Here is a 26,425-nt window from a genome sequence, read left to right as displayed (position 1 = left end):
ACCAGGGTTGATGAGAATGTCACTAATGAAGCCCCTGTGATTTGGATGTTTCTTTTACATCGCACTCTGTAAGATTGCCTCCTTTGCTAAGTCTCCATTATTTTACACCTGGCTGCCTGCATTGATGGTTTTGTCTCAGTTATATGCTTCTAAATGGCTTATAAATAGGTGAGGATGATTCCTTGCTCATAAATTCCATGGGCTTTGGCATAGACTCTCCATCTTAGTTTCAAAGAAGTGGGTTATCTGATGTCGGTGGCACCGACTGCCCCCTCTAGGCAGCGTAAGCAAATTGCAGAGAAAGGACCTAAAAATGAAGTCTATCTGAAAGGGCACCAGCTCAGTAATACCCCATAACTGTGTCTTCTTCCCAGTTCCAGCCTATGCAAGGATTTCAGTGTACCCTCATGTTATCCAGGCTTAATGTTTTGAGGGCAAGGGCTGGGGGGGATAATGCATTACACTCGTAACCTTAGGTCATCTGTGCCAGTGTAGCCTGGCAGAACTCTCTGCAGAGATGGAAGTCCTCTATCTGTATCTTCATTGTCCAGGAGGGGACCACTAGCTACATGCGGCTGATGAGGACTTCAAATGCAGCCAGTGCAGGCAAACACATTTTGCACTTTATTTAAATTCACTTAAATTTAAAAGGCAAATGTGGTCAACAGTGGAAGATCGCACAGGTCTGTACAACTAAGACACTAAATTTGACCCTTAAAAACAGATCATCAGCTGATTCCTTGTGCTGCAGAATGCTGAATGGCATTTCCAAATTTGGGGCATTTATTAGTATTTTATCAGTGCACCTTAGCGATTAGGAAGGTATATCTTAAGACTCAGAGCCACACTGGTTAAGCAATAACGAGAACCTTTAATGAAGACCTTGGCACTGCTCCAGCCCCTCCACCCCCTCCCTTCCTTAATTTTCTCCACTATCTCCACATCTCCTCTTTCCAACTCTACATTTGTTAATGGGTTTTGTTCTCGTTCTCCCACAAAAAATCATGCTCCACGTGGGCAAGGATTTTTCTCTGCATTTCTCTCTGCCGAATTCCAGATCCCAGGGGATGCTCAAAAAACATAGGTGGAGGGACATCGGAGCACTTCCTTCTCTTGTTCTTTTTCTGCCATTTTGTCTACTGTGAAGGGGGTGGGGAGGCGCATCTGGGACAGAGCGTCTGGGTCCACTCAAGAGACTCTGCTTTCCTCTTGTCCCTTTAGCAGACAGACGACGCAGCACCACCGGACGGCCAGCCCCAGACGCAGCCTTCTGAAAACACAGAAAACAAGTCTCAGCCCAAGCGCCTGCATGTCTCCAATATCCCCTTCCGGTTCCGGGACCCAGACCTCCGGCAAATGTTTGGTGTAAGTACTGCCTCTCTCCTCCAGCGCCCCCAGAGCTCGCTGCCTCCCGTGAGTTCTGTCTGCGCCCAGTACTCAGGTGACATATGTCCCCGGGGTGGGCAAGGCGTGTTAGAGGCCGTCTGCTGGAACTCGGTGCCCAGGACCCCTCTAGGGTTGCAGCAGATCTGTTCTGCTTAGGCTCACTGTGTTTCTATTTTGCTAAATGGTTTTCTAAAAAGTGACTTGAATATCAAATGGAAAATAAACTTTAGATCACCCACTGTTGACACAAGCCCATTGAGGATCCCAAGCTCAGTGGCCTGGGACCTCAGGTCATAGCTAAAAGAAACATTGGCCATCATCATGGTCCTGCTTGCTATTGAGGTGGCCAGCTTCTCTGGAAAGGTGACTCATGACATGTTTCCGCGTTTCCCCGCTCTTTCCCAGGCACTGATCATTTAAGTTTGGGGACACAGCTGCAGTAGGATGACTCCTTCTGCTTAAAGTTTAGTTTAAAACAAACAAACAAACAACAAGAACAATGACAATCCCCCCCCCCCCAGGTATAATACGTTTGATTTGATTCTTGCAGTTGGCATCAGGGACAAGGACTCAGAGTTGTTGACAAAGGACAGCCTTGCCTAAGCACCCTGGTGAAACAGAACTGGTCAGAAGCCACCACCCACGCTGAGAAAATAAACGATAGTTTTGCTCACTCATAGGTCATCTTGACACTGATTCTTTTTCTGGAAGATATCTGAACGCTCCACCTTGGGAAAGGATGAGTTTTCCATCTCTTTGGTCTGAGCTCCATCAAAGGACAAAGCCATGAGAGGACTCGGGTAGTGTTTGGTTTTTGCAGATGTAGTCAGTACCTTTGTCCACAATGTGTCAGCGATGGTAGTGAGGGCCTGTGGATTCGATGAAAAGAACTACATCCTTAACATTTGATTTCCAGCAAAGGTGGGCTGCTTCTAAGAGTAGGTGGATGCATGCAAACGTTATGGAAGGAATCAGAAGCTACTCGGTGCAATGCCTTGTTCTGAGCAGAGCTGGTATTGTTCTCTACATGAAAAGGGGAGCTCTGGGTCCTCACTCAAGTGCTCTGTGATTTGGGGCTGAGCTTGCACCTTTTATTTCTTTAACACACATGATGCTTATCAAGTATGCATTTGACACAAAAGCAGTACAGGCATCCTAATATTTAAGATACCCAGGCTCGAATCCTGACATTTCGGAGGAAAAGGTCAACTTCTGCACTTTTATCTCTCTCATTTGGTAATAACCTTGAGTTAAGCCCTCTAACTCTTGCAGAACAGAGATACCCTCGGGCACTTTCAGGTCAAAGATGACTTTGAAAAGTGCAGAGCATTCAAAGTTAGAGTCGAGGTTAAGTGTGTGCAAAGCAGTGAGACGGGTTTTGAATGATGGACAGTCAGAGGAATTATATTCTCTTTGCAATGTCAGGTTAGGAAGATGTCTTGCTGTTCAGCCTATTTTCCCTCATCAAGTGACACTCTGATGTGGGCTTTGAACTTGAGTCCCTTAATGACCATCCTGACACTCTCCTGGTGTCCTGTGCTGTGGCACACCCCCATTTCCACCCTTTAGGGCGTTTTCCCTCCCTGGTCTTGAAATTTACCCGAGTCTACATTACGAAGTCAGAGCGGTATTCAAAACATTCACACCTAGAAATCACAGAGAGGGGATCCTGCTTACATTAATGTCTGAACCTCTCTGTTCTTATAGAGGCAGGGCAGATGTCTAGGAAAAGAAACTTGCCAAAATGTCACAATGTCTATTATCAAACCTTGATCAAAATCTACTGGTGTCAGAGCAACTTTTTTTTTAAGTCAACATTCAAGTAATAACAAGATGTCGATTCGGCAAGAGGATAAAAACACTTAGGATCTATCAATTAAGAAAATGCAGTATACATTCATTAACACGGAAATTAATTCTGGGCATCACATACAGCATCTGTGTCCATTTTAAAAAGTATGTGAGGGTTTTTTTTTGTGTGTGGGTCTCAACTATAAAAATTACTGGGGACATCTGGATTCCTGGGCCCCTTGCAATAACTCTGAGGCCTCCTGGTTTACAACATCATTCTAAAGAAACACAATTTCAGCTCTAAAAATCTGTTCTTCTTGGCCAAACCCTGGTGGTCGCAAAGCCATATCTTGTTATAGGATACGTTTAGCAGCCTGAATCACACTGAAAGGCATCTGTGACACTCTGGCTGGCTTGCTGCTGGGGTACAGGGGATTTAACATAACTTCTTCTTTCAGGCCATGGTGACTGTAAGAAATCCCATTTCATCCAGCTAGGAGTTTGTCAAGTCCTAGGGACACGAGACATCTTCATGTCTCAGGCACTGTGTCCATCTTTGTTCCCTCACTTTGGCAGGGGTCACAATGAGGACAATTAGAGAAAAACACAAAGATCTTTCTGCTCCCACCCCCTTGTCTCCTTTGTCAAATATGGGCACAGAGATTTCACAGTTGAAACAAAACAATAGCCAGGCATGATGACACACACCGGCAGTCCCAGTGGCTTGGGAGGCTGAGGCAGGAGGATCACAAGTTCAAGGCCAACCTCAGCAACTTAGTGAGACCCTGTCTCAAAATTTAAAAAAAAAAAATTGGGTTGAGGATGTGGCCCAGTGGTTACGTGCCCCTGGGTTTAATACCCCAGTCCTCAGCTAGTACCAAAATAAAAATAAAACCCCAAAACAAACTAACAAATAAAAAATCAGGACACAAAAAACAACCTCTTTTTTTTTTTCAAATTGCCTAAAACTTGCCATGTTCATGACGACTTCTGGAACCATCCCTGATTCTGAGGGTTCCAGGCAGTGCCCCTTTTACTTCGGTGGCTGCAGCCTCTTCACTGGGATTGGAATCCTGGTTCCTCCCCCCGCAGGCTCTCCGTCCCCTTACTTTCTTCTCTTTAGGATGCCCCTCTTCCAGTGTGTGGCTTTTGATCTTCTGGCTCATGTTAGATTTCTTTTTTCTTTTTTTCGTATAAGAAGGGACATTCATTGGTCAAGGAGTTAGGTGGCTACCATATACAGAAGCCAGGGCCATTCCAACACAGCAGGGGGGCGCGAGCACATGGCTGTCTCATAGTATTAGGGGCCATGATTCCAGACATCTTCTGGAAGCTTTGTTGGTCCAGTCCTGGCTGCCTTCATGTTGGGTGTGTCTGCATGTGAGGGATCCTGCATTCAAGTTTTTGATCCCATGAAAGAAATTTGAGGATTTCCACCAAACTGATTGCAGTGAGTTCCTCCCAAATAGGAATCTTCATGAGTTCAATATCTTAAATGTAAGCATCTGTGGGTTTGGGATGAGAGGCACGGGTCACGGCACAGCAGAATACTGCAACAGCTCACACCATCATAAAGTTGTTTGCAGAGACAGTTGCTCGATGACTCTGGATCTCCAGTTTGCAAAGTAGTCCCATGGATGTCACAGCCTTGCTTTTGTTATCAAGATGCTGACCCTCTGGGAAAGAGAAGGATCCACTCAAGTTTCTCTTTAATGTCACTGACAAACAGATGTACGATTTGTCAACATGTGTGAGAGATGCTTTCATGATCTCACTTGATGAATATAACGGACAGCCTTCCTCATACCTGTAGTGAAAATGCAAAGTTCCATCTACCGTGGTGTCATGAGGAGTGAAGTCATTTTGGGGGACCTGGCAAGGAACCCCCTGCTTCTGCACTGAAGCAGACCTTAGGGGAACTGGGAAGTCCGTGCTCTCTTAGGCTGTCTGCCCACGCTTTGAACTAACCTTTACCTTCGTGTTTTATGCTGTATCCATTGCACATCCTTCGCAGTTTTTCAGAGAAATAGTATTTGATCTGAGGATGTCTAAAAGTGCTTGGTACATGTTTGCCCAAGTGCGTGCGGCTAAGCTTCCGGATTTTGCTCTTGAAACAGCGACCAGGACTCCGCGTGGATTGAAGACTTTATTGAACGCGGCTGCTGCACACCTCCATTGAGCAGACGCACAGTAGTTAGGGCTGGGATGAGTCGTGTCTGTTGAAATTGAAAATGTGCCAGCTGTGTTTACATCATTAGCACCAAACTTCCCAATTAAACTGTTGATACTATAAATATAGCACACAACTGTCTTAGAAATGGGGCTTGCATTAGCATTCTTCTTCCGGCTCGTTTCTCTGGCTTGGAGAACCATCAACCCCGTGGCAACTGCCAAAGGAGGGAACCTCTGAGATCTTTGCAGGACACAGGGTGTCGTGGTTTCATTTAGGGAGCAACCTCTGCTGAGATTGCTTTGTGATCGGTTCCCTCCTGGAGCAGATCTTATTTCAAAGGAGGTTTTTTTGTGTCCACTGCTTACAGAGGGCTCCCCAGTACATTTGCTTCCTGGTGGTGGAAGAAATCCTTCTCAGGCTTCCCTTTGCTTAAATCTGTGTGCTCCTACGCTCTCAGGCCTGAAATACGTACATCGCCTCTGTGGGAACGGAATACTGAGGCCCTTGTGTCAGAATCCCTGGTCCTCAGACCTCATGAAGCTGGAGGGCTCTTTCCCGTGAAGACTCTGTTTACCTTTCCTTCCTTTCCCAAGCTAGGAGATTTTCTTCTCTTCTTTTTTGCACGTCTTTTCTCTAACCAAAACTTGGCAGTGAAGATTCTAATTTAAAAAAAAAGAAGAAGAAGAAAGAAAGAAAGAAAAGAAAAGAATATTTCTTTGACCCAAAGAACCTTTGTGCACAAATCACAGGGTGAGTTTGCTGCCTGCTTCTTGGAGGGCAGTCTGCTGTCCCCACAAGTGGTACGTCCTGCATGTCCTTCTCTCTTAGTTACTCCCTGTCCATTCCCTTGTCTCCGAGATGAAGAACGACTTGTGCTCAGGAAGGAGAAGACGGTGGTCCCTGCCTGGGTAGGATAAGTTTCTATGGCATAGAATGACAAGCCCCAAGTTACTTTATTCCATAGCCAAAATAATTTTCATCTAGAGGTTTAGAGCTACCTACAGGCTCCAGGCCTGTGTGTGTGTGTTTTTTGTCTTTCCGAGGAAGGCAGACTTCCTTGTGTGCTCTAAAGGATAGCCCCTGGGTGTTCCGAGGGGTCTCTCCTGGATGTTAGAAGGCTCCCCTTGACCTTTGCTCTCTGGGTCTCCTGATGCTCTCCAAGTGAGGCCCATGGGTCAGGCGAGCTGTCCCTGGCTCTCTGTGTTCACTCTGTGTCCCCTGTCCACACTGCTGGTCCCTAACCCCACCCAGTCCTCTGCCCTCTGCTGTAAGGGGCACGCTTAACTGTCCACCCACGGGAGAAAGACGAAATACTGTCCTAGGGCAAGAGAGGTGCCATTAAATCTCAAATGCACAAGCAAATGGAATGAATGACAGGCAAGCACAAAATTAAAGAAAGTTTTAGGAGAGAGATTTCTTTATGTTCCTCTGTTTCTTTGTTCTCGTCACTAAGACGGGCATTTGTCCCACTCCACGATGAAGCGTCCTTGGACATCACCCCATCCACCTGCATTATGCGGTGTGGGCTGGACCCAAGAAAGGGGAGCCCCACTTCACAGGGTACAAGAACCCTGACTCCAAATTCAGGGAAGGGACTTGGGGTCATCAGATGGCTCCATCCTCAGAGCCCACATCCTCTTTCCAAGTGAGAATCAAGTTACTAGGTACACACTTCTCACGAGCAGTTCCAGATTTCACAGGTAAAACCCAAAACGGACAAAAAACATATTTGTTGAATTTGAATTCTAGGCAAATAACACATATTAAGCATAAGTATGTCCTAAATATTTGATGGAATATACTTATCCTAGAAATTCTGAAATTTAAGTTGGACAGGGTGTCTGTATTTTATCTGGCTATCCAATTCATTGGTTTCATTTTTTCATTTTGTTTATTCATTTTTGAGACAGAGTCTCGCTGAGTTGCTTAGGGCTTCCCTGAGTTGCTGAGGCTGGTTTTGAACTTGTGATCCTCCTGCCCCAGCCTCCCGAGCCAATGGGATTACAGGCGTGGGCCTTCACCCTGGCTTGTCCAATTTATTTTTAATCAGAAACTTTCTTGCAGACTTTTCCTAAAGCCTGGTTGTGTTACTGGTCTAAAGCTGATTTCTTTAGCCATATGACTGTCCCCTAGGGAGGGAGGTCACACTTCAGCCTGAGCCATCACAGCTGGGTGGATGTCTTGGTGAGGCTGGGTACCTGGATGGTGGACTTGCTTCCGCGTCTGTAGTTGACCTGCCTCACATGGTCTGGCTGTTCTTAGCTTTGATGTGAGCTCAGAGCCCACGCCCTCACCATCCTACTGTAGCTGGACATTTAACTATCAGAATCCCATAGCATCCAGCCTGTGTCTTTGAGAGGCTAGTGGAGTCGCCTGGGAGGGTCATTATCTGGACTCACCATTTTAAATCTCTGCTGCTCAGTGCCTGGGAAAGCTCTCGTGCACATGAAGAAAGGAACGCAGAATTAACCTTCCAATTAATATTTTGTACCAGTCCTTGATGGGACACCTCACCTGGTAGTGAAGGGCCACTCAAGAGATGCTATGGGTGGATGTGTTTGTTTTTTTTCATGTTTCAAATGCATTATTTACTAGTAGAAAATGTAAAATGTATATCCTTGATATTAAATGAGGGAAGAAAAATCTGATTTGGGGAACAATTACCAGTGTGCATCATACAATTTAGTCCATTTCTCTCTTTGCTTATAAAATATTTCTATTTCTTTACAGCAATTTGGTAAAATCTTAGATGTTGAAATTATTTTTAATGAGCGCGGCTCAAAGGTAAGCAACTTAGTTCATGTTAGAATTGTTTAGTTTATTATAACATGTTTGCTCTGAATAAGGGGAAACAACTGCACTGTTTTAATCCCAATATTGTGGAAATACACATCAATGGGAATTTCTTGAGAGACCCCTGCCCATTTCCAAAGTGGTGGGAAATCCACTGGGGTCAGTTTAAAAACGTGTAGGGGGTAATTTAAAATTGCTGTTTTCTATATATACATATCTCAAGTTTCCAGAGGAAAATTACCCATGCTTAAAAAAATAATGCTGTTGCTACATTTTTGTTTTTCAGTGATAATTATGTTCTTTATATTAAAAAGTGAGTTGATAGTCTCACGAGCAGGTAAATATTGTGATTATTCTGTATTAATAAAGTGCAGTTATTTTCCTGGGTCGTAAGGGAGGAAATCTCATATACACCAACCTTTTGAATATAATTTTATTCATTAGCATGTTGCAATGTACCATTGCTTTGAGATTGCTTTTGTTTAGGAAAGCCAATTTTTTAATAGATTTTTTTTCCCCCGGAGCTAATGTGTTAGCACAAGTCAGGGGCTTATATAAAGAGGTTCCAGCACTTTTTCAAAAGAGAGATATGTTGGAAGAAGGAAAAAGCAGAACTCTCTCAAGGCATGCTCTCTCTCAGTGGCTAAGTGTGGTCCCAAACCAGGAGCATTAGCATCACCTGGATATTCTTCAGCAATGCAGATTCTTAGGCTCGAGCCAGGAGCTACCGAATCAGAAACTCTGAAATTGGAGCCCAGCCATCAGCATTGTAACAAACCTTCCAGATCTGTTTTGCCAGGCACAAGCACAGTGGCTTTCTATTTTGGACCCGGATCACAGCTTCACCTGAATGTAGAACATCTCTTTGGCCAATCTTGATCCTGCTTCTATTGACCCTAAAATATCCCCTTCTTACAGCTACCACAGAAAATTCAAGATCCCCGTCCAAATCTCCCTGGAGGAGACAAGGCATAGGCCTAGCTACAGACACTGGGGAGAAACAGGGAGTGACATCAGAAAAGGATAGGGATGTTGGCTGCAGTGACCAGAGAGGCAGCCTTTAACAGCTGTGCTATGTTGGCTAGCTGCTAGCCCCAGTTTCCCTCTCCTATGAAACTGGATGTTGAGAGAAACTGCTCACCAGGTACAGAAATGCTAGTTGGGCCCCCTGACTTTCCTTTCTCGGGCAATGTGGGACAATTTAGGGTCCAGGAGGGTCACATCAGTGCTGGCTTTATCCAGTGTGTCTCAGGCAACAGAGCCGCTGTCCTGGGTCCATAATGAGGCAAGGATTGGACCATCTGTACTGTACCCTCCTCCCTCCTAAGTAGATTAGATATTAAATGAATAGGACAATATTGATCAAATGGAGGAAAGAAAATTCCAGCATTCTCTCTGCCATGGACACGATGATATGATGATCTGCCAGATGAATTAAAAAAAAAAAAAAACATCAATCCATTCTGCTCCATGGTTTTGATCATTCAGGGACTTTGTCTTTCTTCTCTAACTTCAGATGTTTTGCGGTCATTCTCGTCACAGGTCAGTTTAGTTTGGCCTCTTAGCTGGGAGTGAGGGAGAAGTTAACCCTCCTGCATCTTGTATGAAAATCATGACCCAGAGGGACTCCTTCCTCATCTGCAAAGCAAAGCTCAGGCCTGATGCTCTTCATACTGGCCTGATGTCTTCTTGGGGGGGTCTTGGAAGATGCCCCAATGTTGGCCTCCTGGTTCTAACCCTGAGTCCACCTATTGCGCCCCTATGTTGAAAGTTTTTTGTTGTTGTTGTTAACTTGCTTTTTTGTAAAACTTTTCTATTGAATTCATATTTTGTTTTGAAATTTTTGCCAGTTGAAGAAAGCTATTGAATTCTTTTCCAGAGCTGTTTGGGGACATTAGAAGAATATGGTTTGCTATTTTGAAAGTACAATGGTAGTGCTATTTTTGAGCTTCTTTTCGTCATTCCCATGATTAGCCTGTCTCTGGGGGCTTTGGGAAAAAGACCATTTAAGTTTGCCACATCCCGAACCTGTCTTTATTAGGCTTTTTTTCCCCCAATTTTTCTTTTGCATTAGGAAGCATCCAAAATAACCTCCTTCTCTCAGTGGGTAGCTCCTTCTCAGGAGCTGGCCTTGCAGGGGTGGGAGAGGACTGGTCAGGTGCAGCTGGAATGTCACTGAGACAGTCCAACTGGGAGCTGCTACATGGGGGCAGGGGCTCCCCCAGAGATATCTGTCACACTTGACATTATCTTTCATGGGAAAGGGCCTTCTTTAGAGGAGCATTTTCATTTTAGTGGTTAAGAAAACTGAACTGTGTGATGACCTTGTTTCTATCACTCAGTGCAGGAGAGACAGTCGGGAGGCATCGGGCCCTCTTGGGCCAGGACTCCCCTTGTGGCCACTCATTCTCTGTGGTGCAGTCCCTGAGGCAGGCCACTTAGTGCCAGCAAGGACGGACGGCTCTGTGCATTTGTGTGTGCGTGTGCATGGGCACCTGTGCATACACTGCAGCCTCTGGAATATTCTGGGAACATACAGCCGAAGTCATTTAGGAAAATACAGATACCGAGTATACAGAAAAACCACAGGTACAAAAAACCACTGGGCTTTGAGAACCAGAGTTGGATAGCATTTAGGGTTGGGAAACCCACTCCTTTTTCCTTTTAGAAGATTAAATCATTTTGTTTATCTCTGCATGGTTTGGGGGGAATACAGCCAGGTTTAACGGTAGACCTAGAAAATCCGCAGTCTGCTCTCTGACTCCGTGTCTATGCGGGTATTGGACACAGGGGCAAGACAGTAGTGCCTCCTGTCCTCAGAGGTGTTCCTGGGCAAAGGGAGAGACAGACCGTGAAGACAAGCCACGGCCATTAAATGTGCCGTGTCCCTGGCTGACGGGAGAGGCAGTTAAGATCCAGACAGGCAGACCGGTGTTGTTAGAGATTGGGAAGCTTCTGGAAAGAAGGGACTTGTGAGCCAAGAGTGGGGAATGAGTGGACATTTGCCAGAGAGGAGAAGGCAGGAGGGCTAGACAGGATGGTGCTCGTGCCCAGGAAAGAAACTCAAACCCTCCCCCACCTCTCCTCTCAGGAATACCATTTCCCTGCACCAGAGACCAAAGGCCTTGACGATTCACACAGAGGGAAACATCATCCCATTCATCCATCCAGGGAGGCTCAGGACCTTGATCTAAGATATAGAATGGGTGTTTACATAAATACAAAAAAGGAAGGTGTCACCTAAAACTCCAGAGATCAAAAAGGCAAGGTGACTGCAGTAGAGGAAGGTCAGAATTGATGATCCACAGAAAGGTTTTAAAATAAGCCAGTCACGCTGGTCTGGCCGCCCATCTGGGGGCCACTGTCATCTGGCCTGTTGATCATGCTGGCCCATCAAAGGGTGGCACCAGATGTCTTCTCTGCAAGAAGCACTGAGTCCTCTCTCCACTCCAGCCCCCTGTCACAGTTGACCCTGGGAGGCTGCCTCTCAGATGAAGGGCAGCGGCCACCTTCTGGGTGGCCCCTCTTCTTGCACTCTTCCTCTTTAAGGGGTTCTGCTGCCGCAGCTCATGTGGTCCCTGCACTCCCCAAGCCAAGTCCAGAGTAGGCTTGTTTGTTCTCCTTTTCCAGACAGAAAAAACGTGGTGATCTTTTTCAAGAACTGCAGGTTGCTGATTTCTTGAGATGCAGTTCTGACTGCGAGGCAGGTCAAAGGCACCAACCACGACAGCTGCCGTCCAAGCCACCTGGGCTCGGGAGAGAGTGTCCTTGGTGGTAGGGAGGGCTGCAGGCCTCTCTCTGGTCCCAGTGCAGCTCCCAGGTGGGGACTTGATGACCTGGGACCAGGGAAGGCCGTGCCACTCTGGCCTGATGGGAGATGGAAATTTCCAAGGAAGAGGTTAGGAAAGCCTCTTTGGTATTGATTGGCAGGACGATTTCTGGGGCAAGCTGTGTTTCAAACCCAATCTTGGCAAATCTAAAGGAATCCTCTCGGTAGCTTATAGTGAGGGGACAGGTTCAGAGTTTCCCCTTGTAGTGTAGACACTTTCCTTAGGACCCCAAAGATGCTTCTAGCTCTCCCTTCACCTCTCCTTGACACACACACAGCATGCTGATTTCAGGCCAGCAGGATTCACAGTGAGACACGGGAGCCTTCAGGATAATGCAGGGCAGGGGTGCCCAGAGTTCAGCTCACCTAAGCTATTCCTCCCCACCACGATATTAGAGGTGGCTGGTCCCACAGAGAAAAAGGATGTGGCCTAGCCCTTGGACATTGCAATCTTCAAGGTACCCCTACATCTAAGCACCAGATGAGAAGTTATAAACTCAGGCTGCACCACAGATTACTCTGTCAAAATGAATGATATAAAATTTTACTGATTACAAAGAACCAAGTCCTTCTTTTGATGGCACATGGGGTGACAAGAGTCACGGCTATCTCACTGCTGAGTCACACAGGCAGCATTTTAGGCAAACAGATTTCTGGGCTCCACTCTGGGATTCTGATCCGGTAGACAGGACACAGGGCCCAATCTTTCCTTTTCCTTCTGATGTTCAACTAGGTTTAGGACCCACTGGCCAAGAGGTGGAACAGAGAGAGGAGGAAAAAATTGTCTCTTTCCTTTTGCAGAACTATTTTTTTCAAAACTATTTAATTAGCAAGTGATTTTTTTTTTTTTTGGCACCCAGTTTGGAAGTATACAAAACTAGGCAGAATCCTTCTTTTGTGGAACATGTAATCTTACATTGACCACGTAATTCAGGCTTCTTCCAATCATAAACCTTTACTCTGGGAAGGATGGTAAAAGTTATTTCATCCAATCTCCCCAAGTAAAGAAGCTTAATTTTTCTTTAAATGTGAAATCCTGACGAGTGACCATCAATCGACCCTTTCTTGAACACATCCGCAGCTCCTGTCTTCAGTGGGTGAGTCCAAACTTACGGGTAGAAATTCGTCTCTGACTGGCCCATGGGCAGCCTGTCTATAACAGTCTTATATTTGTGGGTCACAGTAGATTCCTGTAGAATCAGGAGCTGATATCAATTGATCATAGCTCTTTACCTATTGGTCATTACTGCACATTTTATCAGTAAAACCGAACATCGTACTGCCTCACCTAAGCAGTTAGAGCAAACATTTACTTACCTTGACATAAGGTTTACCCAGCTCAAATAGAATCCCAACAGAACCCATTATTTCCCTTGCTTGACACTGAAAACCCAAAGAGCTGGGCAAATTTACACTGGAATTGTTCAAAAGGTTGGTATACATATTTTTGAACAAGATGTACAAATGTGTTTAGGGGTTTAAAAAAATAATATGTCCTATTTTCTGTACTCTTCTTAGGAACAGTGTGAGGTGGAGACAAAAGATGGATTTTGACAGGATGAAGTTTAGTGGGGTTGGTTTTTGAGGCTGAAATATTAGAAGCAATATGTACCTGTGGTGAAGCCAAGGGTATATTTGTCCTACATCAGGGAAAGGGGAGGAGCTCAGAGTGTTACTCTAAGTCACATTTTGTCCATGGAGCTTCTTAAGATGCCACCTGTTGCTATGACAGATGAATACCAGCATAGCGTCTTTGAACTTGACTATACATATACATATTTTCCCTTTTGAGTTAACAAAGTCATGTAAAAATTTGTTCAGTTCAAAAGCATGGATGTTATTCCGGGGGTGGGGGAGGTATGAATATAAGCCATTCCTTGAATTATTTGCATTATTGATCAACAGAAGTTTCTTTCTATTCATTTCATGTGATTATTTTTTTTATTCGCTCCAAGAGTTTAAGATTTATTATTATCTATATTTAAAAAAAAAAGGTCTTTCCTTTTTTTTAGGCTTTGAATTTTTTTTTTTTTTTTTTGAGAAGTAAAGGCTGTAGAATTGACAAATTCAAATAACCCTAAGGTTGCATGAGGAAGAGGTGTTTTAAAACCACACCGCATGACTCCGTAGGCAATGATGGAGGATTTTGGCATTCACTGTTGAATTCTGTGCACACGTTTTACTTTATTATTTTATTTTTAATTTGCATGTCCAGAAAGTGGTCCCCTTTTCTTTCTTTTCTCGTTATCTCATTTTATTCTCTGTGAAGACACCGTAACTTTATTTTGATCTCATTTTCTTTCCGTTATGTTTCCTTTCTTCTGTAGTGCCGTTCAGAAGGGTATTTTTTTGGAATCGTTCTTGGAATTCTTCCTTGGGGGTGGGTGGGGTGGGTACAGCTAACCGGTGACAGACAAAACAATCTTGTTCACATTGGTCGCTTAATAATTGCACATCTTAGTACTCTTATAATTTCTCTAATTTGCATGTTACAGAACTGAAGTCAGGACGAGGAGTAGAAATTAAAGCGAGAGAACGTGACGAAGTGGTCGTTGATGGAAATAATAATATGCATGTTGTTTTCCCTTCTCCCTCCTGCATGCAGGGATTTGGTTTCGTAACTTTCGAAAATAGTGCCGATGCGGACAGGGCGAGGGAGAAATTACACGGCACCGTGGTAGAGGGCCGTAAAATCGAGGTGCATGTTCAAAATATTTTCCTTTTCATCTTTTTTATCAATGTCTGCTTCACGCTCATTTGTTGTTCCGGATGCATCTTTGGCGTCTTGTATGTGACCCCACTCCCTTCTCATCGTTTATATATATATATATATAAATCTATCTATATATAAAAAGGAAAACTGGCCTTACTTTTTTTGTTGTTGTTGATTTTTACTTTATCGTGTTAATCTTATTACTGCTGAAAGGTGGATGGCAAAAGTGAGACAAAAGAAAGGTTAATCAGAAAGGTTTTTTTTATTTTTTCTTTTTTAATTTTATTTTCCATGTTTTATGAACAATGGGTGCAGTAGATTCCAAAGAGAAGACAGTATTGCAGATCAAATCAAAGGCAGGAGAGTTTTCTTTTTCTTTCCACTGCAGGGTTGAAGAGGGATCCTCAGTGGTTTGCAAATTTAACCAAATTGTGAAAGCAGTTGCCATTCCAAAGATTCATGTAAAAAAAAAAAAATGAGAGGACTTTGTCATTGAACCTTTCATTTTTTTTTTTAAGAATTCAATTGGATTTTTTTTTTGGCATTCTTTTGATTATAAACTAAATAACCAAAAAGGACTTCTTGCTCAATATCTGGCCCCCTGTTCTTTGAAAATCCAAGTACCAAAATTCGAATGCTCCGAGTCTGTTATTTGTGCCACTGGGATCCCCCTCAATGTAGCCACAGGGTCATATTTGTTAAAACTTAAAAAAAAAAAGAAAAGAAAAAAAATACCAATTAAAAATGCTGTAGTCTTTGGAGTAAGATGTTGCATATTTTGCCTTTCATTTCCCCCCTCGACGGTAACGCTTAGGCCCCTCACCAAACTCTCAGTAACCATGGTAACTGTATACAAACCATGCTGGCGATGGTGCTGAATGGTAAGTGGTGAAGTCCATCTGCCGTTTCACGTATTTAGTGCTGATATATCTCTATACATATCTATCTACCACGTGGAGTTTTCTGACTTGTTGTATTAAGTTTTCTTGATGCTCTATTTTTTTGGATATTGGTACGCCTGTAATTGAGTGTACGTTCTAAGCTAGCCTGGGAGGCTCTGACTGGATTGAGTTATGACCGGTGCACATCTTACTCAGATTGTTGACTCCATATTGTGTTACACAATGCACCCTCTCTTTTATCCTTTTGTTAGCTGTGACTTTAAAAGCTTGAATGATTTGTTAATTCCTGCGATGTCAAAGGCTCTCGTTCCAAGTGTTGAATGCTATATGTGGCTTCCAGAGGGTCCTTCCCTCCCAAAGTGTTGCACACGGCTTAAACTTGTTTGTCCCTTTTTTTGACATTTATGTTCCCTGTACCTTGTCTCTTCCCTTTCTACTCCACTGCATGTCCCTTCATATGAACTTTATTTTTTGTTTAAGAAAAAAATGATTTCTTGTTTCTGTGTTACCATGGAGTACACGCATGCTTTTAAATCTTCGATTATGCCGTATCTTTTAATTTTGCTTTTAATGTCTCTTTATTAAACTTTTAAATGAGATGACATTGCTTTATTGAAATGATTTGTAAGTTAAAATGGTTATGAAGTAAATGTAATTATAAAAATGTATGATTTTTTGTTATGCACCTATATTGCCTTTTATAAATTAAAATGCATTTTAGTTTTTTAGTTTTGTTTTTCTGTTTTTAATAAGTAATCACAGTCATAATGCATGCGACTAACTGAACTGAGGGCTGGCCCTGGAATATGCGCTCATTGGAGTTTTCTATGTGCATAGGTAAATAATGCCACGGCTCGCGTCATGACAAATAAAAAGACCGTGAACCCCTATACAAACGGTAAGTAGACCCTGCCTTTTGTGAGAAATCCTCTCCAGCTCTACAACTGTTACATAACTTAACCAGGGATGCCTTGCCTCTCCCTGGCCCCTGTGTCCTTCCGGCTGACCTGCAGCAGGCAGCATGCAGCACCTAAATCAATGGGATAATTTTCACAGCAAAGGCAAACCTAGTTTTCAGGTTAAGTGTGCCTGCCCTCCTCCCGCCTCTCTAGATAGGACTCCCACACAGGATGGAGATCCAGCAATTATGCGGGAATTAGTTGGGTAATTTGTTGTTACTCTATTAAACTGCAGGAGGAGGAGGTTTGACTCTTCTGCCCTTTTAGCCCCACGTCCCTGTTGATCACTTCTCATTCCTAGAGGTGTGGCCACTCAATGTAGTTCTGTCTTTGAGTCTTCTCCAGAGATGCCCAGCGCCTGGGGTGCCTTGGAGGGTGACTTAGAGTGAGTTGCAGTGGGACAGCAGAATGTGAGAGTGGGCCATGCATGCCTTGTCTCTCTGTGTGCCCAGGGCCACTTGGCACCAGGGAAGGAGGTAGCAGTGTATTACAAACCCCTTTAGGACAGTGCAGTCCTATTTCTATCAAGAAAGCTCTTCAAAACTCACAAAACCAATCCACATGGATAGGACACCTTATTAAAAATGTTATAACATTTTGATTCTCTAATCCTCCTCAAAATAATCTCTCTTAAGGTCTACATGGGGAAATTGGTTATGCTAATCACATTCTTAATTGTATTAGAAACTAAAAAGAAAGTAACACAGTAAATGTAAGTGCATGCATTTAATAGAATATTATACCCATTAAAATGAGCAGGATAAAGGCAAGGAAGGATCCTACCATAAGTAAAAATATTTAAGTAACAGAAAAATATGTGGATAGTCTGATTTCATCTAAGCGACTTCACAAAATGCTAAAGTTTCATTGAATTGTGAGACAAGAAAATACTTTTCTTGGGCTTATATGTTTTTAAAAATTATATCATTTTATTACAATCAAAGGCAAAAGTATATGAAATATCTGAAGTTTTAATTATACACAAAATATGGAAACAGCATTCTTTAAAGAAAGAAAACAACTTCAAAAGAAGGAAACATTCAAGACAGAGCCAAAGTCTTTTGACTAGTAAACTACTGCCTGCCTGTTGTCCTCTGTCCCACTCAGAGGAAGCAGTTACAGGTTCTTGCCTTCAGCGTTAAGTTGTATTTTTATGCTACACGTATAGTAGATATAGCTTAATAGAATTCACAGCATTGTGTACACATTTTTGACATAAGTGGTGCATTGCTTTTAATGGGCCTTGATAAATCAACGTGGAGTTCTTCCATTAATACATAGAGATCCAAAGTAATTCTTTTGGGTGGTTACATAACATTCCACAAAAATGGACATGGTGTATTGAGAATCTCACTGCAAACTGATGCTTTATTGTTTGCTTTTTTGCATTTGTTTAAGGGACACAAAAAATAATATTAGCATTTGATACTTTTTGTTCTTCCTCTTCCTTCTGCCCATGTCTATGTAGACACAGTCAGTCTGTTCTTAATTTAGAAAGGGCACCGTTTCTAAATTGTCCACCCTTGATATAATGTGGCTTTAAATTGAAAGACCACAAGAATTGTTTTTCTTCTCACCACTTTTCCTGGTTTCAACAATCCAAAAGAGACCCTTAAATGGTGTAGACAATTTCAACAACTGACCTTGAATTCCCAGCACTGAAGAGAAGTGAACCTCTGATTTATGTATCAGGAGCCCCATCTCTTTGGGTAAAAACTGTAGCTCTGCAACTTGCCTATTGTCTGTGGTGACGTAAGCCTGACTGTTGTGCATTTTCTTGAGTTATGAAGTCACAGCTCTGTGTGCACATGCGTGGAAGCGCAGGTGTGTGGGCCTGCCTGGCGAAGGTGCACATGTGTGCCAAGTGAGAAACAAGGAAGCCAAATATTATTCTGTAAGCCACGTGAATACGTGCATATACACATTGATTTCAAAGTAAGAGTTACAGATCCATAACTATGGAAAGCATACCTGTTGTACTTCTGGACACAATTCAAAGCCAATTCATAAACAGTCAACCCTTCTGGAATTCTCTGTATGCATTAAGAGAAGTATTTTAAAGGCACCAAATGAAAACTTGCAAAAAGGACATCATTCATTCTATTTCAGAGAGAGTAAACACTGAGGCAAGATGAGAGAAGTAATGAATGAAGTCTTTTCTTTTGGTTATGACGTAAACATCACCACTATAAACAAAATGGCCCATAAATTGCAGTGTGGTATTACTGTTTGGAAACCACGGGGTCCTTAAAATCCTAAGAAGATGGTACAGGTATGGGGAAGAAAGATAAATCAGGATCCAGGAAGTCGTGTTGAAGTGAGAAAATAAAGCTATCACTGAGGTTCATTCATTAGCTGTATAATCCATTATCACAAACCATGGAAATCATGCTTTAACAGAATTACAAATTATTGGTCCTCCAAGTTTCAAGTTATCTTCAAGTGGAGAAATATAGGCCTCAGGGCCAGCATCCCACCCACAAATTCTTTCCATCATGTATCCAACCAAAGTTTTAGCACCTGAGGAGTTTCCAACGACGCCCAAGACTTGACCTCAGATGCAGCGAGAGACACGCTCCTGGGAGGTGCTGCTGTGGAGGATGATGGTCAGTACAGCTATGGAGTGTGCAGGTTCTATTCCCAGGACTTTTAGGCATGGATGTGAGAGAATGCTGTGGACGGAAATACAGGCTTGGAAATTGTACCTGTCAGAATGCTCTGCAAAGAGGGAATCACACCATCGACTCCTACACCCAAGAAGACCTACCTGCACAAAGGAGCCGAGTGCCCTGTGTACACTGGTATCAAGAGCTGGCTCTGCCAATCAAGTTAAGATCTGGATATGGAGGGACTTCCCGGAAGAGGGTGAAGCCTGGGCATTAGACATGACTGCTTCGTTTTCTTAGAGATTTTTAGAAGCGATGAACAGTGAACCCACGCCTCCCAGACAATAGAGAGAGGGGGGCTCTGTTTCCTCCGTGACTTGTGCTCCTCACTGGCCCTTGAACTGGATGCAAGTTGTTTCAACTCAACCCACACCAGTTTTCTCAAGTTGGAACTGAACATATCATGGGACCTGAACCTGTCACAGTGTCATAGATATTTGTCATAGGTATGGGAGAGAAAGCGCTCAACCCATCGTTAGGTCTGCAAAGCACCCTGATTTTTTTTTCACAATAATTTGCAGTCCAATTTTATTTAATTACCCAACAATCTCAATACTGAGTAGTCATCTTGTTCCTTTTTCACTGTGGGTGCCAATTCCTGATAGGCACCAGTTTAAGGATCCAGTACCCAGACACTAACAAGGACTGAGCAGACAAAATGAACAGGCAGAGAGGGTCTGGGGAGCGCAGTCTTGAACTATCTTTCATTGTCTAGAGACCCCTCCTCGCTGACAGAGCTGTCTGGGGGATTCTGAACTCAAAGTGGCCATCTCTAGCACCATTTCCAGAGCACCAGAAAGCATGTCTTTTTGATAGAATCTAAACGTTGGTCATAAATCCACATTTAGGAAAAAACAAAACAAATATTGTGTGAACCAAACCCAAACTCTCCTGTAAATGAAGTGCAATTACCAATTAGCCTCCCTTCCTTTTGACATCAGGGCTCTGTCTCCTGCACCCTCAGCTGCCAGTCTCTGGCATCTTTGCTGCATCCTTTAGGAAGCCCCCCCGCTTTGCAGTTTTTGAACCCCTGGAGGGTGTTTGAGGGTACTTTCTGGAATGTGAATTCTTTGATATTCAGCCCAGCAGAGCCCTGGAGAAGGCCACATGTGTTTTGGGTTCCTGTTAATTCCCATTAAGGGTAGCCCACGCTGGGGGTTCTGGTCTGTTCTTTAAAAAAGGATGGCAAGCTAAATTTGGGGCGAGAAGCGTTTGCTGATTTAGATGCAGCTCCTGAGGCCCAACCTCAGGGGGTTCTCTCTAAACCACTCCTGTGTCTGGTTTGGAGCGAGACCCAACGTGCCAGGACTCTGCTCCATTGCCTTGTTGTAGGGAGGCCCTGGGATGCTGGGAGTGGTGGGCTTTATCAGCTGTTCTCTTTTTTGTTGTAAGCCTCATTGTTCAGTTTAATGTCCTTGATCAAAATCTCTGAATTTGCAAGGCCTGGGGACGAACACAAACTGCCTAGGAAATTTAAAACGGGATCATTTTCCCGTCTCCCTGACAGTGCAGGCTCATCATCTCCAGCAGGGTTATCCCAAGGGTCTCTTCCAGGTACTAGAAGGAGTTGCAGAAACTATGGGTTCATTTGCATATGATTTGCATTCATTTACATAAGCCTGCACAAGGTCTGTAAATCTGAGCAGAGGTGATATTAAGGGCTGGATTCTCATTGCCTCTCCCTGGAAGACAGTCAATCGCTAGCAGGTCCTTCATTAGACATACGGCATCTATCAGGAAGTAGGTCGGCGGAGGGTGGAAGGAAACAACCTGAGCCCAAAGACAATGAGTCCATTAGAGAAAGCTCTGTATTCCTTCTGCTCTTTCAGAAGGAAACCAAGGAAATGTTTACGGAGCACCTAATATTTCATGATGGACAGCAGTTCCTGCCCACTTTTACCATTCATTTTAATGAGGTGGTTATAGAAAATAAGAACAAACACAGAAGAAAAATGAAAATTCAGGTGGTGTTAAACAGCCATGCAAAAAATATAAGTGGCCATTGAATCAAAGAAAAACTCTTCTAAGAAAGGTGGGAAAGCAGCATACTCTGGGAAGAATTCGAAGATTTAATGTACCAAGACAACTTTGTGAAGAGCTGCGTAGAGTTCTCCAGGCACAGGGGGCAAAGTCTGAATCCAGAATGGTCTTGGGTGGTTGTATTCAGATTGGAATGACCAGTGCCACTGTGGCTTGGAGAGAAGAGGACAGTGGTACAAAACAAACAGGCAAAGGTCAGAGGGCATGGGCTTCTAGACCAAAGTAAGGAATCTGGGTTCGTCCTGGGTCCAGAAAGAAGCTGTTGAATTCTGAGCAGCAGAGGGACACATCTAACTAACTTCTCACACATCACTGTGGCCACTGCAGTGGGGCCAGAGAGGGAGGGAGGAAGAACAAGGGAAGAGCAGCTAGTGAGCTTGCTATGGGGCGTGTCTGGCAAGAGGTAGAAGTGTTCCCGTCTGGGATGGTGGCGGTGGAGAAGAAGGGAAGGAGTTTTCTAGGCCCAACAGAGTATTCTCTAGTGGACTGCAAATCCCATGTGAGGACCAGGAGGGAATGGGGAGAACTATTCATCAGGAGATGAATAGGAGGAGACCAGGGAATGAGGACAGCTCCTTTGACTTGGGAAGGAACAAGGTCTTAGGATTGTGGAGATTGGAAGCTGAGTTTTCATGCCTGTCCTACCATGGAGAAAAGTCCCTGATGTCCCTGTGGTGGGAGGGGAGCAGCCTCAGTTAGGGGAAGGACAGGGACAGGAAGAATCGTGATGTCTACACTGCTGCTCCCGCGACCACCCAAGCAGAGGCTTTACCTTTTGTAGCTCACACACTCCAAGTTGGTTTCTCACAGAGGAGACCTGATTACTCACCCTTCTCAATTGGTGGTTCAGACGTGAGATGGCGTGGACGACCTAACCAGGGAGAATGGCATTTAATTTATATTAGTCTTAAACTGACGGAAAATTTTCCATGAGTACACTTGGCAAACAGATAGGCAGAGAGATAATAGGTAGGTAGGTAGGCAGATAAAAAATCCATGACAGATGGATAGACAGGCAGATAGGTACCAAATCGGCGGGCAGACAAGACAGTTGAGAGGTAGACACATAAGCAGTTACTAGATACATACATACATACATACATACATACATACAGAGACAGACAAAGGGATGAATGGATGCATGGACAGATGGGTGGATGGATGGATAGATGGATGGATGGGTAGATGGACTGATGGATGGATGGATTTTTGGCCCAAATAAACAAGGAAGATGAAGGCAGATGAGAATAATGAGATTTCTGGACAGTCTTAGACATATCTGAGAAATCCACTTCTTTAAGATAATAAAAGGCCATTGGCATAATTTGCAATCTTTGACAGTGACATCAAAATTAATACTGTGCCCCAGGATTACCTACCAAAAAAACGTATGTAGGGGAGCTAATGAGGATGTATACAAGAAACAAAACTTGAGTTTGAGGATGAACAGGCTCCATCTCCATAGCCCAAAAAGTAGGAACCTAAGCAGGTGTGAGAGAGAGAAATAGGGGCAGGAGAAGGAGAAGAATCACTAATTACTCAGTTTGTGCGATTCCAGATATTTCAGCTTTCTAGACTTCTGTGAAGTACTAGGAAGATGGAAAACATTAAAAATGTCTACACCTTGAATGCAAACTCACTGCTCCATTTCTTTTTCTTGACTCCAAATAACTTGAGATGTGGGTGTGAGCCCCATGTCCCCTCTTCTTTTTTTGGAAGTGGTGGAATTTCGGTGAGTGAAATTGAAGTCATTTTGCACATTCATTAAAAACATGCTGTGAATTCTTTAAGGCAAAACATGGTGAGTGTGAAAGAGGAAGGTGTCACATGTAAATATTTTTAAAAAGCCTTAGAACTTCTTGTCCCCTTCTGTACATCTAAAAGGGAGCCCAGGAGTCCCCATTAATACCTTGCAGGTGATCCAAGTTCTCTTTGAAAGACTTTATCCTAAGAATGCAAACCATTCAGCTCTTTCAGGTTAGAACTGAAAGTTCTTAGAAGCAACACATTTCTTAAAAAGTTCTAGAAAGTTCTGGATCTTGACAGATCCTGGGGCCTCTGTTTTACTCAATGGATCTCAGGAACACCTCTCAGCTGCTCAGGGAGGTGCCTCACTGAGGCCAGGTAGAGAGTCAGACCTCTTCTTTCCGGAAAGTCCCATAGAGTTCTTGTTTCCAGAAATGTCTTCCTTCACATCCAGGGTCACCATCTATCTCCCTTTCTCAGGAGCTTTGGTATTTGACTTTCTGCTCATGGACACAGGCAGAGCACAACTTCAGCCTCCTCTGTTCTTCAAGAATCCTATAATGAGCCAGGTGTGGTGGTGCATGCCTGTGATCCCAGCAGCTTGAGAGGCTGAGGCATGCGGATGGAGAACTCAAATCCAGCCTCTGCAACTCAGTGAGACCCTATCTCTAATAAAATATAAAAGAATAGCTGGGGATGTGGCTCAGTGGTTAAGCACCCTTGGGTTCAATCCCTGGTGCCAAAAAGAAAAGAAACAAAGAAGTCCTCTAGTGTACAGTCTCCCACTCCTGAAGACTTTCCAATAGGAAAGACCTCGACTCCCAAAGATGGTCATTCTGAGGAGACAGTCATTCTGAGGAGACGGTCATTCTGAGGAGATGGTCATTCTGAGGAGACGGTCATTCTGAGGAGTTGGTCATTCTGAGGAGACGGTCATTCTGAGGAGACGGTCATTCTGAGGAGTTGGTCATTCTGAGGAGACGGTCATTCTGAGGAGACGGTCATTCTGAGGAGATGGTCATTCTGAGGAGACGGTCATTCTGAGGAGACGGTCATTCTGAGGAGACGGTCATTCTGAGGAGACGGTCATTCTGAGGAGTTGGTCATTCTGAGGAGACGGTCATTCTGAGGAGACGGTCATTCTGAGGAGTTGGTCATTCTGAGGAGACGGTCATTCTGAGGAGACGGTCATTCTGAGGAGTTGGTCATTCTGAGGAGATGGTCATTCTGAGGAGTTGGTCATTCTGAGGAGACGGTCATTCTGAGGAGACGGTCATTCTGAGGAGTTGGTCATTCTGAGGAGTTGGTCATTCTGAGGAGACGGTCATTCTGAGGAGATGGTCATTCTGAGGAGATGGTCATTCTGAGGAGATGTTCCCTGGGTCACATCCACGGGTCTGTAACCTGCGTCTCCACTTGTGAATTTTCTTGTCTGATCTTTTCTTGAGAAAAATTTCTGAAGGGCCAGGACTCGTTTTAAAGAAAACTTTCCATCCAAAGCATTTGGAAAATTACAGGATTCCGTTAATCTCATGGACAGGGTGTTTGAAAGTTACCTTAGATATCATGTGCTGATTAAGAATTTTTATGGCTCCTGGATGCATTAAAATATATTCCACACTAAATCTCCAGGGGATAAAGTACCATTTTCTTCGGTATTCATAAAGCACTTCAGAATCCCTCCAGTCCCAGGGTCATAATCAGGAATGATAATCGTCAGAGCACGTTATTGATATGGTAGAAAATCAATCACATCATTTTCAGAAGGTTCACCTGGAACTGGCTACCAGTTTCCATCCCATTAACTTGTGTTGTTAGAAAATTAAAGAAGGGCACAAATCCGTTTCAATGTATAGTTTTCAAATGCAAATATTTTAATGCATGTCCCAAATATAGATTCTTTAGTTTTTGTTTTTGTTTTTTTTTTAATCAGAAAAACCTTCAACTGATTTGAATTGCGGCTACTTAGCAGTGATGAAAGTTGTTGACTCCAGGTGTTAATAACGCTTTTGCTTATTTGTTTGAAGGCTGGAAATTGAATCCAGTTGTGGGTGCCGTCTACAGTCCTGAGTTCTATGCAGGTAAAAACGAGCTCTCTTTGGCATGCTGCCCCCTTGGTCTCTCCTCTATGTGCTTTGCCTGCCGGTAAATAATGGGTTTTGCGAAATAATCTGAACCCAGTGAATTTCTGTGCTAACAAGTTCTGAATGATTTCCTGGGGCAAAGCCAACAGTGTTTAAAACCCTTGAAAAATTAAAGGTGCACTGTGTGGGTTACCGGGCCCTGATCCTGGGACATTTCACTTTGGTTTCGTCCTAAGAAAGCATTGAGGCTTTTGTTCAATTGCATTTGAACACAGGGAGAGGGGTCCATGCCCATCATTTCTATGTGCCTGGATGTGTCTTTTAGTTACTCATTTCCATTTGAGGTCGCATTTTCATTTTCCTGGCAAAGCAGAGAGTTGGCTTAATTATGCCCATAACCCGACAGCCCGTGGGCCTATGTAAGAGAAGGCCTGTTTAGAATACTGGAAAGGATCATGCTGTCTTTCTTGCTCAGTTAACCAATGTCCCTTAGCAATTTCACTTCTCTCTACTTTGCCTTCAGGGTGTGTCTCTGTCCTCACCCCTTCCCTGCCCTGGCACCAACCACCCTCCATAGGGAAACCACACTCTTGGGAAGCTCAGTGCCCACCTGGTGGGAGAGGGCTGCCCCTGAGCATCAGGGTCTGAGGTTCCCTGTCCAGATGTGTGTGGCTTGGCCTGTCACTACTGCCCGGGGTCTTCTTGCTCATTGTCAAGTCTACACCCAACACTTAGGACCCCAGTAGTAGATTTGCCACATGGAAATGCAAAAAGAGTCTTTCTTTGATGAGGCTCTTGCTTCTGAGAGAGGAGAAGTAGGTTCCCAGTTGATCTAGGGTCCCTCACTCAGCCACCTCCGACGGTAAGTCATGCCCCTGGCCTTCTTGCTTCTTGGGACACCCAACTTCTGCTGCTCTGCTGACACTGAGCCTCAGCCCTAGTGGGTGAGAAAGGAACACAGGAAGCTGAGCTACCCCTGCCCTAAAGTCCAGCTGATAAAAAAATTAAAACTGGATAACTCTGGAGTGTCAGAGCAGAGTCCTGGGTTTCAGGTTGGCACATTTGCAGGTGCTCTTTGTGGGTGAGCTTTATCAGGAGCCTGGACTAAGTCTGCCACTGTAAAGTGGAAGCTGTATTGGCCCTTGTGGGGGAGGAGGGACACCGGACAGGCCATGGTTACAACATGGACCCCATCTCTCCCGAGAGGACACACAGCACAGCAAGGAGCATGGAAACTAAACCCAGACAGCCAAGCTCAGAGCCTGGCTCCCCCACTTGCCAGCAGTGGTCCTGGAAAGTTACTTAACCTCTCTGTGCCTCAGTTGCTTCATCTGTCAAATGGG

General features: G+C 44.0%; 1 protein-coding gene across 17 annotated transcripts in view; it reads left to right on the top strand.

Annotated features, from left to right (window-relative positions):
- RBFOX1 (RNA binding fox-1 homolog 1) overlaps nt 1-26,425 on the top strand; it is a 328,470-nt gene that overhangs the window by 214,710 nt on the left and 87,335 nt on the right. For all 17 annotated transcript variants that reach the window (XM_081297350.1, XM_081297345.1, XM_081297353.1 and 14 more), the window contains exons 3-7: nt 1,222-1,365; nt 8,081-8,134; nt 14,578-14,670; nt 16,425-16,485; nt 25,026-25,079. In XM_081297350.1, the coding sequence (XP_081153476.1) occupies nt 1,222-1,365; nt 8,081-8,134; nt 14,578-14,670; nt 16,425-16,485; nt 25,026-25,079 (406 nt within the window). The remainder of the gene's footprint in view (nt 1-1,221; nt 1,366-8,080; nt 8,135-14,577; nt 14,671-16,424; nt 16,486-25,025; nt 25,080-26,425) is intronic.

The sequence above is a fragment of the Spermophilus citellus genome (genome assembly GCF_964194105.1).
Source record: "Spermophilus citellus genome assembly, chromosome: 6".
In the NCBI taxonomy this organism is placed as follows: Eukaryota; Metazoa; Chordata; class Mammalia; order Rodentia; family Sciuridae; genus Spermophilus; species Spermophilus citellus.
The sequence above is the reverse complement of the archived record's forward strand: the minus strand, read 5'-3'. Positions and strand labels throughout refer to the sequence as shown.